Here is a 14,996-nt window from a genome sequence, read left to right on the forward strand (position 1 = left end):
AAATGTAATGGGGGGAAGACCTACTCTCTGCCTCAAATACACACTATTCTCCAGTCTGACACAAATACAGATGGACCCCAATACTTCTTTTCACAGATATTGAGCAGGGAAAAATGTGAGTCTCTTTGTAGTGCAACCTATATATGAGGCACAGCCCTATTGAACCTGAGTAATGAGGTAAAGTCTGGCTGGGTGGCAATCGAATCTGCCTCTGTTCCTGTGAGCCGCTCAGGACACTGAGTCTCATATACTGGAAGGATGTACCGCCACAGTAAAGTGATCCACTCTAAAGCTATGGCGGATGGGGGGAGAGAACCCTAGAGCTCACGGATTGTAAACCATAGATGTGGTAGAATTTTGCCTGTCATTTTCTGTCTGTCTGCAGCAAGAAACTGGCTTCTCTTACCATTGCAAAACCACGGTACCTGGAAGAGCTGGAATCCTACCTAAGGAAAGAGCTGCAGTCTCTGGACCTGACTAAAGAGAACGCTCAGGAACTTAAGCTCCAGGTCTGATGGAAGGGGGACACTGGTGAATTCAAACATCAGTGCAAAGTGGGATGGATTTTTTTTTTTTTAAACTGGCCATTCATAGGTTCCTTAAAAGAAAAGCAGATGGACAGAGAAGACCCTTTGGCAGTGCTGAATGAGAACTGGCTTTGCTTGGCACTTTGAAGCCATGTGCACAAAGCAGTGTAACTGTGCTAGGATGATAACACTTAGCACCTCCTAGAACACTTCACATTTTCTTGCCCAGCCACTACCTAGTTTCTCCATTGTTTTTTGGAAATGTGAATGGGCCCCAGAATGCAACTTGTGGGCCAAATGCAGTTGCTGAAATTCCACGCTATGGCCGTCATGCATTGCCTTGCACTATTGTAATACAAAAAACAGGTCCCACGCTTGACCAGGACCCCATTCTCCTAGGCCAGGGTTCCAAGCATACAGCTCATGGGCCAGATCTGACCCTAAGACCTATTTCTTCAGCCTCATGCTAGATTGGGCATGGGTCACTCACTCCCCCTCCGCCTGCTGAGCCCCTTTGAATAGCCTTGCTGACCAATGCGCAGAGTAGAGGTTTAGTGGAGAGGCTTCTTCCTTCTCTCTTCCCTGCTCCTGCTGAGCCCTGGCCTCAGAGGAGTGGCTGCTTCTCCCTGCCTCCCCCTCTGCAGATCAGATCACCCCAGGTTCAGGGAAGTGGCTCTTGCTCTTCCCACTCACACACTTTGGGGGTGTGGAGACAGAGACAAATCCCCAAAGGGGCCACAAGAGAGGGGAAAGAACCCCAGTGGGGGTGAGGGGAAAGGGTTGGGTGGAGGGGAATAAAGAGAGATAACTGGACAGAGGGAAAAAGGTTTCATAAATGAGAAATTTCTTTAAGTGAAACCCTGTAAGTGCCTCAGTAAAGGGGTCCACTCTGCAGTCAGTAAGACTGGGAAGCTCTTCCTGGTGCATGGTACTCCAGCCCATGGACACTGACTGAAAGGTACTAATTACTACTCTGAAACCTGAAAGGTACTAATTTCCACTCCCTCCCAAACAAGTTTGACCCTCTTGTGCTGAGCACTGACCATACAGGTAGGGAGAGAGAATTCCTGCCTGGCAGCCCTTAGTATCTAAACTGACTAAGGGCCAAAGCAATGTCTCTTTTCGCTTATCTTTAGTACGGAGGAACACCCCATAGTGATTAGAGAGTTCAGCATGCAGTGGGGATGTGAGGAACTCGGAATCACTGCCAGGAATGCCTTTCTTAGTTCAAATGAAATGAATAGAAGAAAATAGAAGTGGTTCATTACAGATGTGTGTATGGGAATATAGTCCCTTTACAGCTACCTGTTACTGCTGTAAGCTGTTCTGCTTGGCAGTAAATGTCTGTATTAAACAAGGGAAGAGTTATAGAAAAGGCCAGATTACTTCGTTTCATGTCCAGGTCTAGCTCTTTAGTGGCTTGGAATTTTAGATGGAATTTGGTGTCACTAGATAGCTCCTGTTCCAGGCTTTCCATGAATACCAAGCACTGGCACCAAATGTAAGGTATTTTGGAGATATTGGTAATAAACATCATGTTATAATTATTTTGAAATCTAAGGGCAAACCCTGATCAGTCACAACTGGCTCATATTCTGAAAATAACTTAGCTTCCACCCAGAACAAAACTTGCTCACCCCAAAACCCGAGGTCCTGTCAGCTCTGCTCAGACACTAAAGATCCCATGGCATTTTTCATATGATTGGGGATTTGGCCAGAATTTCCCATTGCCCCACTGTCTGTCATCCTCCACCCCAGAGGTTGTTGCATTTCAATGGCAAAGCTAGAAGTATATTTTTTGTGACTTACTTTGGGATACATTAGCTGCATATTGAGAATTGTAACAGTGTTTATTTTAAGACTTAACAGTATTTTTAAAAGGATGTTGACATCATCATAATCTGTGCAGTAATTAAGACAGCAACAGTGATTGCCTCAACAGCTAGCCCAACGTTCTAGATAAGGAAAATGAACAGAGTCCTTGATAGTGTTCCCTCTCTCTCTGTCTTCTGTTAGCCTTATAGAGAGATCTTTGAGTTCTTCATAGAGGACTTCAAAACCTACAAGCCCCTGCTGTCTGCCATAAAGAATGAGTATGAAGTTACATTGGGTAAGATCTTGGATTCTGTTCTGCTGGGAGTAACAGTCATTCTAGACAGGTGGCTTTACACAGTAAATTAGCTGTATCAGGTAGCTACAGGATGAGCAGTAGGGACAGGCTTCAATGCCAAAGTAATAATAAATGGGCTCTTGTTAACTACCTCTTGTACTTATTGTGAACTGGAGAGTCTGTGTAATGAGAAAAGGAATACTGGTGGCACCTTAGAGACTAACCAATTTATTTGACCATAAGCTTTTGTGAGCTACAGCTCACTTCATCGGATACATTCAGTGGAAAATACAGTGAGGAGATTTATAAACACACACAACATGAAAAAATGGGTGTTATCATACACACTGTAAGGAGAGTGATCACTTAAGATGAGCTATTACCAGCAGGAGAGCGGGGAGAGGGACCTTTTGTAGTGATAATCAAGGTGGGCCATTTCCAGCAGTTAACAGGAACGTCGGAGGAGCAGTTGGGGGGCGGGGGGAGGGAGAATAGTTTTACTTTGTGTAATGACACATCCATTCCCAGTCTCTATTCAAGCCTAAGTTAATTGTATCCAGTTTGCAAATTAATTCCAATTCAGTAGTCTCTCGTTGGAGTCTGGTTTTGAAGTCTTTGTTTTAATATTGCGACCTTTAGGTGTGAGATTGAGTGACCAGAGAGAATTCATTACAATCTACATACCATACAGACTATGCTGACAGCTTGTGCCACACGCTCTCAAAGAAACTGTGGAACCACCTGATCAACTTCCTCTACAGCAAACAGGGAAAGATTAAGAATGAGCTCTCAGAACTGGATACTCTCATAAAAAACCAACCTTCCACACAAACTTCCTCCTGGCTATACTTTACAAAAAGTAGACAAGCCAATTACAACACGCACTTAGTTTAGTGTCCTTTTTCTTTTGTAGAGAAACAATCTAAACTACTACATGCCACAAGAGGCCACAGCAATGGTTCCCTTAACCCACCCAGCAATATTGTCAATCTATCCAACTATACTCTTATCCCAGCAGAAGAATCTGTTCTATCTCAGCGCCTCTACTTCTGTCCGTCCACCTCCCACGAACATGATACAGTTCTGTGGTGACCTAGAATCCTATTTTCAACGTCTCTGACTCAAGGAATATTTCCAAAACACCTCTGAACAACATACTAATCCACAGAGACCTTCCTACCAACACTACAAAAAGAAGGATTCTAGATGGACTCCTCCTGAAGGTCGAAACAACAGACTGGACTTCTACATAGAGTGCTTCCGCCAACATGCACAGGCTGAAATTGTGGAAGAGCAGCATCACTTACCCCATAACCTCGGCTGTGCAGAACACAATGCCATCCACAGCCTCAGAAACAACTCTGACATCATAATCAAAAAGGCTGACAAAGGAGGTGCTGTCGTCGTCATGAATAGGTCGGAATATGAACAAGAGGCTGCTAGGCAGCTCTCTCACACCACTTTCTACAATCCATTACCTTCTGAGGGTTACCAAAAGAAACTACAGCATTTGCTCAAGAAACTCCCTGAAAAAGCACAAGAACAAATCCGCACAGACACACCCTGGAACTCCGACCTGGGGCATTCTATCTGCTACCCAAGATCCATAAACCTGGAAATCCTGGGCGCCCCATCATCTCAGGCATTGGCACCCTGACAACAGGATTGTCTGGCTATGTAGACTCCCTCCTCAGGCCCTATGCTACCAGCACTCCCAACTGTCTTCGAGACACCACTGACTTCCTGAGGAAACTACAGTCCATCGGTGATCTTCCTGAAAACACCATCCTGGCCACTATGGATGTAGAAGCCCTCTACACCAACATTCCACACACAGATGGACTACAAGCTGTCAGGAACAGTATCCCGGATAATGTCACGGCAAACCTGCTGGCTGAACTTTGTGACTTTGTCCTCACCCATAACTATTTCACATTTGGGGACAATGTATACCTTCAGATCAGCGGCACTGCAATGGGTATGCCAACATTTTTATGGCTGACTTAGAACAATGCTTCCTCAGCTCTCGTCCCCTAATGCCCCTACTCTACTTGCGCTACATTGATGACATCTTCATCATCTGGACCCATGGAAAAGAAGCCCTTGAGGAATTCCACCATGATTGCAACAATTTCCATCCCAACATCAACCTCAGCCTGGACCAGTCCACACAAGAGATCCACTTCCTGGACACTATGGTGCTAATAAGTGATGGTCACAAACACCACCCTATGCCGGAAACCTACTGACCGCTATTCCTACCTACATGCCTCCAGCTTTCACCCAGACCACACCATACGATCCATCGTCTACAGCCAAGCTCTACGATACAACCGCATTCGCTCCAACTCCTCAGACAGAGACAAACACCTACAAGATCTCTATCAAGCATTCTTACAACTACAATACCCAGCTGAGGAAGTGAAGAAACAGATTGACAGAGCCAGAAGAGTTCCCAGAAGTCACCTACTACAGGACAGGCCCAACAAAGATAATAACAGAACGCCACTAGCCATCACCTTCAGCCCCCAACTAAAACCTCTCCAACGCATCATCAAGGATCTACAACCTATCCTGAAGGACGACCCATCACTCTCACAAATCTAGGGAGACAGGCCAGTCCTTGCCTACAGAGAGCCCCCCAACCTGAAGCAAATGCTCACCAGCAACCACACAACAGAACTACTAACCCAGGAACCTTGGAATAATGACTCAACCACTCCCAATCTCTATTCAAGCCTAAGTTAATTGTATCCAATTTGCAAATTAATTCCAATTCAGCAGTCTCTCGTTGGAGTCTGTTTTCAAAGTCTTTTTGTTTTAATAATGCGACCTTTAGGTCTGAGATCGAGTTTTAAATTCATGGTTAACCCAGGAACCTATCCTTGCAACAAAGCCCGTTGCCAACTGTGTCTACATATCCATTCAGGGGACACCATCATAGGGCCTAATCACATCAGCCACACTATCAGAGGCTCGTTCACCTGCACATCCACCAACATGATATATGCCATCAAGTGCCAGCAATGCCCCTCTGCCATGTACATTGGGCAAACCGGACAGTCTCTATGTAAAAGAATAAATGGACACAAATCAGATGTCAAGAATTATAACATTCATAAACCAGTCAGAGAACACTTCAATCTCTCTGGTCACTCGATTTTTGACCTGAAAGTGACTATCCTTCAACAAAAAAACCTCAAAAACAGACTCCAACGAGAGACTGCTGAATTGGAATTAATTTGCAAATTGGATAAAATTAACTTAGGCTTGAATAGAGACTGGGAGTGGTTGAGTCATTATACTAAGTGAAACTATTTCCCCTTGTTTATTCCTCCCCCCCCCCCCCAACACTGTTCCTCAGATGTTCTTGTTAACTCCTGGAAATGTGCTGGAAATGGCCCACCTTGATTATCACTTCAAAAGGTTCTCTCTCCCCCCACCCCACTCTCCTGCTGGTAATAGCTCATCTTAAGTGATCACTCTCCTTACAATGTACATTTTTTTCATGGTCTGTGTGTATATAAAATCTCCTCACTGTACTTTCCACTTTATGCATCCGATGAAGTGAGCTGTAGCTCACGAAAGCTTATGCTCAAATAAATGTGTTTGTCTCTAAGGTGCCACCAGTACTCCTTTTCTTTTTAATATAAATAGCAGTGTATTAAGATCAGCAGCCCACATGGAGCTTAGACCTGTAGGAAGAGAGATCAGCAGAATATAGTCCCAGAAGCTAGAATCCCAAAGAAAGCCAGCCCTCAGCTGTTCACCATAGCAGGTGGAGGAAAAACTTGCTGGTTTTGTCACAGGTTCCAGTATTGAACAGTAGTTCTTAGATTGAGTCTTCTGCCTAATTCCATAGCCCTGTTGAGTCCTTAATTAGAGAGCCCACCCTTTCCTCCTTTAGCTCACCTGAGGGAGAAGATCCGCTCCCTGGAGCCCTTGAAGGCAATGCTGGTGTGTGTGTCAGATGAGTGCACCCGGCAGATCGTGGCACTCCAGGAGGAGGAGAAAGCTGAAATAACCAAGCTGAAGAAAGAGAAACTGTATTTGTTAAAGCTTATCGACAAAATGGAGGAGGAGAAGGGCTCCCTGCAGACTCAGGTAAAATGGTCAACCAGATGTTTCCCACCCCAGCCTTATGCATCTAGTCCCAGACAGCCCGATCCTGCTCCCACTGAATCAATGGGAGCAGCCATAGGCCTCGTAAGGTGCTGATGATTTGGCGTGCTCAGCCTGATTCAGTGCTAATGCAGAGGTCTCCATCACAGTGTTCCCTGCAGATGGCACGTTCCACTGTGCTATGCTGTCAAAACTCTTCTGAGTTGTGGATGTAGGTCTGTCTTCCCTGGTGCTTAATTTGTAATGAAAGAGTGTCAGGGCTCAAGCAATTTTTACACTTTCATAACTGATGCAGCAAGCCCAGGGGTGCCAGGGCTATGAACTGCCAACCCTAGAGATGGCAGTGCAGGGCCACCCAGAGGGGTGGGGCAATTTGCCCCAGGCCCCCACGAGAGTTTTCGGTGGCAATTCAGCGGCAGGGGTCTTTCTGTGCTGCCGAACACACCCGGACTGAAGGACCCACCGCTGCTTCTTCCACTCTGGGTCTTCGGCAGCGGGGATCCTTCTGCTCCATATCTTTGTCGAAGTGCCCCGAAGACCTGGAGCAGAAGAACCCCTGCTGCCAAAGACCCCAGGCCCACTGAATCCTCTGGGTGGCCCTGTTGCAGTGTCTTCCCCAGCCATCATGTCAATACTATTCACTGTGTCTGTGTACACAATACGTGGGATAGGCACATTACTGACACGTGACAAAGCCACAAATGAGTTATTTAGATCCTCCCTCGTGAGTGTTGAGAAAATGTTTATATCAACCCCATAACAAAACCTATTAGAGTAATCTAAAAGAGAGTATTAGTATTAGCCTATTAGTAGTAATCTAAGAGAGTTCTAAAAACTGACTTGATGATAAACACCAATGTCTCATGGCCCTGCAGAGCTGGAAGTGACCACTGGGTCCTGCTCTAATTCTCCCTCTTCCAGTGGGATGAAGATCAGATCAGAAAAAAGCCATGACATTTTTACATCTAGAAAGGATGTTTCTGGCCTGGATTTTGGGCAGATTGATTTTCTGTGGGGAAATCCCCATTTCGGGGAGAAGGAGGAAATATTTAAAATGGCTTAATTTGCTAAGAACTGTGGAATACTAGATGAGTTCCAGGGGAGGTGAGTTAGTGGGCAGAGAGCCAGTCAGAAGTGCTTGTGAAATGCAATTGACCTCATGGCTCCAAAGTTTGTCACATGACTCCCACTTCCATTTATATGGGTGTGGGTGTACCTGTCTCTACCTGTCCATATTGCATCTATCATTCACTTTATTGTAGGTGATGCTGGTAGTGACACTTACAGTGAAGGCTGCCTTACATTTTCCATTTATAAGTTTTCAGTTGCTTATAACTTTGTCAAACAAACTGCTCAGGCTAGAATATGAGGTGTCTGTTTGTCACCAGGGTGCTCTACTCTCTGATAGAGTACCTCCTTCTGGCCCTATCTGGGGATTTGCTCTGCAAGGTCAATACCACTTCCTGCCATTGTACTCCAGCACTTTCACACCCTCAGGATTCATCTGCTCCCACTTTGTGGCTTGGTCCTCTGTTCACTGTCCCCTTCCCTTCCACTGTATCAACATCTCTCAGGACCCACTGTCTTAGGCAGTCTTCTCTTTCACTGCCCTCTTAATGGTGCCACTTCTCCAGTGGCTGGTAGGGGAATCCAGGCATGCCCTCTGCACAGGATTCCAGCCCAGGGACCTTACAACAAGCAGTCAAGGTCAGTACAGTCCTATCCTGGAGCTACTTCCTACCTTGCCTTCTCTCACCTCAGGAGTGACTGTAGCTTTTCACTCTGCCACCCACAGCTGCTCTCAGCTCCTGGATTTTATACAGGCCCCTCCAGTTCCTGTCCAGCAGAGCCTTGTCTCTAATTAGTCTGAGTTGCTCCCAGGCTCGTCCTCCAGGTGCAGCCAAGGAGGTTAATTGGCCCATGTAGCTACCTTAACTCCTTCAGCCTTGTGTGGGGTGGACATCCCATCACACTGCCTCGTGGATTTTTTTTAAGTTTCAGCAAGAACTGAGTTAAGCTATTGTGACGAAGTGGGGATTTTCCCTTGTTATGTTGTATATGAGCCTATGTGAGTCTTACTGTTTTGCATGAATGCTCTGTGTACCTCACTTTCCGTGTGTATTGCACCAATGTCTAGGTGGTGGGAATAGGGAGTGTGACTTTTGCGGAGGCTGCTCCCGCTGCCTGTAACAATGCTATAGTAACCTGAGACCTAGGAGGGGGATGCGGTGATTCTTGGCCTGGGAAGCGAGACAAAGGCCAGAGGAGGAGCCACGGGCAGGGCAGGGCAGGGCCCAGGATGAGTCTCCACTGGCTTATGACACAGGAGAAGGAGCAGAGCCCTGGCTCTGGGCTCCCGTCCCCGCAAGATGGACTTGACTGAAAGTCACTGATTTCTATGCTAACAAGTTCTGTCCTACACTGTGTTCTTATGGACTAATAAACCTTCTGTTTTACTGACTGCCTGAGAGTCCTGTCTGACTGCGGAGTTGGGGTGCAGGGCCCTCTGGCTTCCCCATGAGCCCCGCCTGGGAGGACTCACTGCGGGAAGCGCCCAATGTGGAAGGGGATGCTGAATGCTCCGAGGTCAGACCCAGGAAGGTCGAAGCTGTGTAAGCTTCTTGCCCAGGTGACAGTAAGCTCAGAGAGAGGAGGCGGCTCCCCCAGAGTCCTGACTGGCTTCGTATGAAGTAGTTCCAGAGCAGCACGCCGGTGACTCCATGACAGCTGTTTCTAAAAGAGAAGTTAGGAGAAAATGGGTATAGTTTTGACACTGTCAAAAGATATATTCAGTTGTTTCTTTAAGGAGCTCTGGCACCTCCAGGGTTTGAAGCGGGAACTTTAAATGGGGCAGGGGTTGAGGAAGTGCCTTTTGCTGGCCTCATGAAAATCCACCCAGATTTAGCTGACTTATGACTACAGAGCATCACATTTGCACATACTTAGTTGAACTTTAGCTAAAATCTCCAACCAGTCCATCTTCACTGAGCATGCTCCAGCCACACAGTGCTTCCTAACATGCTGTCCCTCCACACTAAGCATGCTTCTTGCAGCCACAGAGCTAGAACTCCTGACTGGGGGGATGGTGCAGCAGCAGCAGCTGTTGTCACCCCGTTGGGCTAGGGAAAGGCAGGGGTTAGGCAAGTAAAGGTAAGTGTGGGAAGCTCAGCACTCTCTAAATGCAAAAGGTCAAACTCCCCCTCCTCTACTTGGCTTGAAGGTGCAACTCGCCACCCCACTTACTGCTCCTTGGCTTGTGCAGTGAAAACTCGCTCCTATTTCAGTCTATTTTAACCACTGGGGGAAGGAGTTCTGGGCACCAGGCAGGCGCAGACCATGAGTTCCAGTCTCAGCTCCTCACTGACTGGTGCTTATGCTGCTGTGCACTTCACAGCCCTTCTTGATGAGCAGAGCCTCATGCCCCTGCATTGTACAGCTGGGGTAACCGAGAGGCTGCACAACGTCACTTCTGGCAGATCTGGGAATGGAAGCTGGGGCTAGATTCTGTGCCAAGCCTCTCAGAGGTTCAGACGATGGGGGAGTGGGGGCGGGGAGGGAGATGGACAAAGGTGGTTTAAGCTATCTTTGTATATGTACAATGTTACTACCAAAAAAAGTCAAAGAATGCTATTAAGGTTGCAAAGTCAATCACTCAAAAGGAAGGAAATGCCAAAATTAATGCTGCCTTTGCAACCTTAATTTGACCCCCTGGTGCATATGCATTATGATACAGGCTTTAAGTACATGATCACATGCTGTTTTCCCGCAGGAGCCTGCCTCATTCAGTGCACAGGGTGGACAGTGCTCAGAGAATGAGCAGCTATTCAATATTTAGTTTTCTCCTCATTGTTCTGTGTGTGGCCCCAGGCCTTATTTACTGCACACTATTCAAACCCGGATCTGAAGACAGAACGATTAGTTTTCTCATGGGCTTTTCAGTGGTGCTCATTTCTACAGTATCTGAGAGCTTGAGTGCAGTGGTCAGCCCAGTATCCTGTCCCCTGCAGGTGAACATGCTGCGGAAGAATATGGCCAAGGAATACATGCGCTACATTAATGAGTGTGACGCACGCAAGCTGCTGCTAGCAGACCTGAATGAAATGCGCAATCAGCAGTTGGAAATGTCGCTTCGCCAAGTCCAAGGTAGAGAAAGCAAATTTTTGTAAGAGCTTATCCTGCAACAAGCCCCAAATCCAGAGCCATATAACCAACATTGCACGGAAGACTCAGCACTCACCCGCTACTTAACGAAACAGGTATTGCAGGGCCAGATTCTGCAAGGTGCTGAGAGCCCTTAGTGCTATTTGACTTCAGTGGAAGTTGTTGGTGCTCAAGGATCTTGTGACAGGCAGGCTGCAGGGTCGATCCCTCCGAACCAGCGAACCTTCTGGAAGTCAAGGATCTTGAGCATTTGTGTTTACAAAACTGCTCTGAGTTTGTGCCAGCCAGGTTATTTACCTGTGATAGTGATTGAGTAGGTGGCCCCTGCAGAGTCACCCCCAGTGCTGCTGTTTGGGAACTTGCTGGAAAACAATAGCTAGGTGTCCACATGAGCGCCCCATATATGGATTTGAATGTTCAGACCCAAAGACAGCACATCCCTGCTTCTGCTCTGTCCTTTCCCGCTAACCCAAAATTCAGCCTGGGACTTTGAATATGGGTAAGGAGGGCAGGGAATGTGGGTCCGCAAAGATAATTTACTCCAAGAAATACAGTTACTGGTAAGTAGCCTTTCTTCTTGTTCTTTATTAGTCCTGATTTTAGTATTGAATGTTTGCATTACAATAGCAGCCAGAGGCACCAATGGGGATTGAAGGGCTATGCAAATAAGTGTTTGCATAAATACATACATATGACCTTCTCATAAACAAACAAGGGAAATATAACCTAGATGGAGCTACTATAAAGTGGGTGCATAACTGGTTGGAAAACCATTTCCAGAGAGTACTTATCAGTGGTTCACAAGTCAAGCAGGAAGGGCAGATTGAGAGGGGTTCCACCCCCACCCCTTGTGTATATGGCCATTACAGCACTGCTGAGTCTCCCAAATTCTGGCCGTGCTGTGCGAAGCTTCCAGCTACTCTCCAGTCCCCTTCCTCCTCCTCCTCCATTCTGGAAGAGCAGCTCCACATCTGCTCCTCATTCAGCCCAGCAATTAACTGTGCACCTCCTCAGCCCCACATCAGATCTGCCCTCCCAGTCCCACATTTGCTCCTCCTATAGCTCCTGGGTTCTTCAACCCACCTTCCTGCTCCGAGGCAGGGTGTTCCAGGTGGTGCAGAGGCACCATCCTGCTCCTGTTGCTCACAGGAGGGGAGGGGGGAAGAAGGGATGGAGCCACCCTAAGCTGCTGTGCTCTTTAGTTCTCTCTTCCCTCCACCTTCATCCTGTGAGTGCAGTGTCAGCTTCTGGGGAAAGGGGAGAGAGTTCTGCCTGCCCCCTGCAGAAGCCCTGATTGGCTGCTCTTCCCCAGGAGGTGGGGCAGTGGGGAAGGCAGCCAGTCAGATGGGGGTTCCTCCCCCCCCCCCCCAGGCAGGACTGACATTCACAAGAGGACTGGAGATTCTCATGCCATGAGCAGATGGGCTCCAGACCCAGCCAGACTCATGTGACTCTTGAACTGTCAAAAGCTGGGAGCACCAGGACTGCAGCATTGCATCAGTAGGGACAACACATCAGAACCCCTGAGGGCTTTAATAACGCTCACTTGAGAACGTGCCTCCAGAGAGCTGGGCTTGCGGTCACGGCCCTCCATCTGACTGTGCATTGATGATTGTTGTTTAAAGACGTCAAGGGTGAAGACTTGGTCAAGGTAACGCTGGCGTTGAAGATAGCTCGGCAGGACCTCACGAAAGCCCAGGTGGAGCTGAACACGATGAAAGCAGATTATGGAGACGTTGTACCCAGGAGAGACTTCGAATCGCAGGAGAAAAAATATTCTGATCTGTTTGAGAAGGTGATCATAAGGCTGTGTCTACCACACAAATGCCATCCTGTAAATTGGGGTGCAGGCTAGACTAAGTAAAGCCAGGAGGTGCTCACTCCAACCCTAACTTGTCCCATTGCAGCTGGCTCTTGTCTGTTGGCACAAGGAGATAAGGTAGGGATGAAATGGTAACGCAGAAGTGCCTGCTTGTTGACAGTTTGGATCTCAGCCTTAGCAATATTTCAGTACATTGTTTAATTCCTCCCCACAAATAAATGTCTCATCCCCTTGATTGGGGCTTCCCATAGAACAATTAAAGAGCCATCTCTGAACAGCTGTAACCTCTGGATTCGAAGCACTGTTGGTTTTGCCATGGTGTATTAACAGTAATAGACAGAGTTGGATACGTGTTGATTAGCATAAATATCCTACTGCATTGCCGGCTCTCTTACTGCTAATAAGAGAGAGTCAAGTTTAGCTGCGTGTAGTGCTGTAAAACAGTGGTGAAATCAGTTAATGAAGTAGGTATATCTTACACCACAGCCCTCTCCATAGTTCTGCTTACTGAAAGAAGGACTCAGCTGGTAGTTTTCTGTGTCTGCTTGGTGGTGCTGCTGCATTTCCCTCAGATATGAAATGGGTTCCTTAGTCTTCTGTGACTCCAGGGTCACCATGCTGCTAGTGGACTGAAGACATTTCCCCAAGCTGGACTGAGGGCTTAAATAGCTTCTGTTGTAGGTGGCTCGCTTTGTTTGTTTGCCTCCTTTTCGGAGCAAACAGTGTGAGCACTCGGCTGGCAGTGCACACACAGGAGCAGCGCCTGTTTTCCTACAGTGCAGCAAAGGACATAATGAACAAAAACGAGCAAAGTCCTAGGCTTAGCCCTGTTCCTGAGCTGTCATGGGCTAGAAGAGGCCATTCAACCCAGCTCCCAGCTGGACTAGACCCTAGAGCAAGGAATCGCTCAGTCAATCTGTAGCAAGCCTCCTGGTTGTTTCAGTATCATTCCTGCCATTGGTCAGGGTGCAAAGGAGAGAATGGGGGTGTGGAGGGGGCTTGGCTCAGAGTAACTCCTCTCCTCTGAAAGAGCAAAGAGCTGCCTGATGCACTGGAAGAAAGTTGATGTATCTATGCAAGGGGTCTAGTTTGGGGGTGCCCAAATTTGCATTAAAGGTGAACTGCAAAAAATATATATAGTGCATGCACCTGTTTTGCTTCCCTCTGAGGGGTTGAGGCCTGGCAGGTTTCTGAAGCTTTTCTGCCTGGTTATTACATAAGGCTTAGTATTTCTAATGTATCTATTTTTGCTGGAGCAAAGGCTCTCAGCCTTCAGTTACAGGGAAGCAGGTGTTGGATCTTTCACAAAGAGAACTTTTCTCCCAGGAGTTTGAGTTATAGATATCATAAACAGAGTCATAAACAATGAAGGTGTGAATAAAACTCCCTTTCTCTCCCTCTCAAGGTTTGGGTTTCAGTCATAATCTTGCTAGTGCTTCCACCCTTCAGGAGGACTGATAGCAAAAACAGGTCACTTCAGACCAGATATTTCTCAAGTAACAAACAGATGCATGTCAAGCTGTCCTGCATTGGTTCAAGAGCGCGGGTTGCAACCTCAAGGCAGAGTGTTACGAACCAGGGCACAAACCCCAATGTAGCTTCGAGTTCTACACCTAGATTTCACCAACCAATTATGAAGTGTGAACTCCTCAGGCATTATAACAGCCGGCCATGGAGTCACAGACAGTCCCCCTGGGGTGCTCCAATCTGTCTTGCCCCAGGTCAATTGCATCTTAGATCTCACACCAAAGACAAGACTGGTAGCCTATTCTATAATAAACTATATTCAGTTTTATTAACAGGAAAAGGAAATAAGTTTTATTTACATGGTTATAGCACCTAAACATAGATGCACACAAATGAGTTACAATCTTAAGTTTCCAAAGTAACAGAAGCTTCTGTGATAAGCAAGTTCTGTATGTCCTTTAGAGCTAACCCAGGCTAAGCAGCTGGGGAACTTTTGCTTATGCCTAGTAATTGTGGTTCCGAGGAGTCCAACTAGCATAAAGATATAGTTCCTTGTTCTTAGGGCTTTTTATTCCCTTCACCATTTCAGCTTTGAGATGCAAACTCAACTGATGGGAGGAATTCACTTGCAAGACTCCTCTTCATGCAGTGGAAGGAGAGCAAACAACAAAGTCTTATACCTTCTTTAATGTTCCTTTCTAGTCTGTCTGGTGTTGATGGGCCTTCCTTGTTGGGCAGGACATAAAAACTTATATTGGAGGCCAGCATTTCAGACTAGTTAATGTCT

At 46.9% G+C, this 14,996-nt stretch overlaps 1 protein-coding gene across 3 annotated transcripts in view; it reads left to right on the forward strand.

Moving 5' to 3' along the window:
• TSNAXIP1 (translin associated factor X interacting protein 1) overlaps window positions 1–14,996 on the forward strand; it is a 64,969-nt gene that overhangs the window by 30,675 nt on the left and 19,298 nt on the right. For 2 of the 3 annotated variants that reach the window (XM_073307226.2, XM_073307228.1), the window contains exons 4-8: window positions 386–509; window positions 2,544–2,637; window positions 6,545–6,741; window positions 10,767–10,902; window positions 12,546–12,715. In XM_073307226.2, coding sequence (XP_073163327.1) covers window positions 386–509; window positions 2,544–2,637; window positions 6,545–6,741; window positions 10,767–10,902; window positions 12,546–12,715 — 721 coding nt within the window. The remainder of the gene's footprint in view (window positions 1–385; window positions 510–2,543; window positions 2,638–6,544; window positions 6,742–10,766; window positions 10,903–12,545; window positions 12,716–14,996) is intronic. The other variant, XM_073307227.2, reaches the window with a different exon arrangement.

This window comes from Lepidochelys kempii, chromosome 12 (assembly GCF_965140285.1).
Source record: "Lepidochelys kempii isolate rLepKem1 chromosome 12, rLepKem1.hap1, whole genome shotgun sequence".
Classification (NCBI taxonomy): domain Eukaryota; kingdom Metazoa; phylum Chordata; order Testudines; family Cheloniidae; genus Lepidochelys; species Lepidochelys kempii.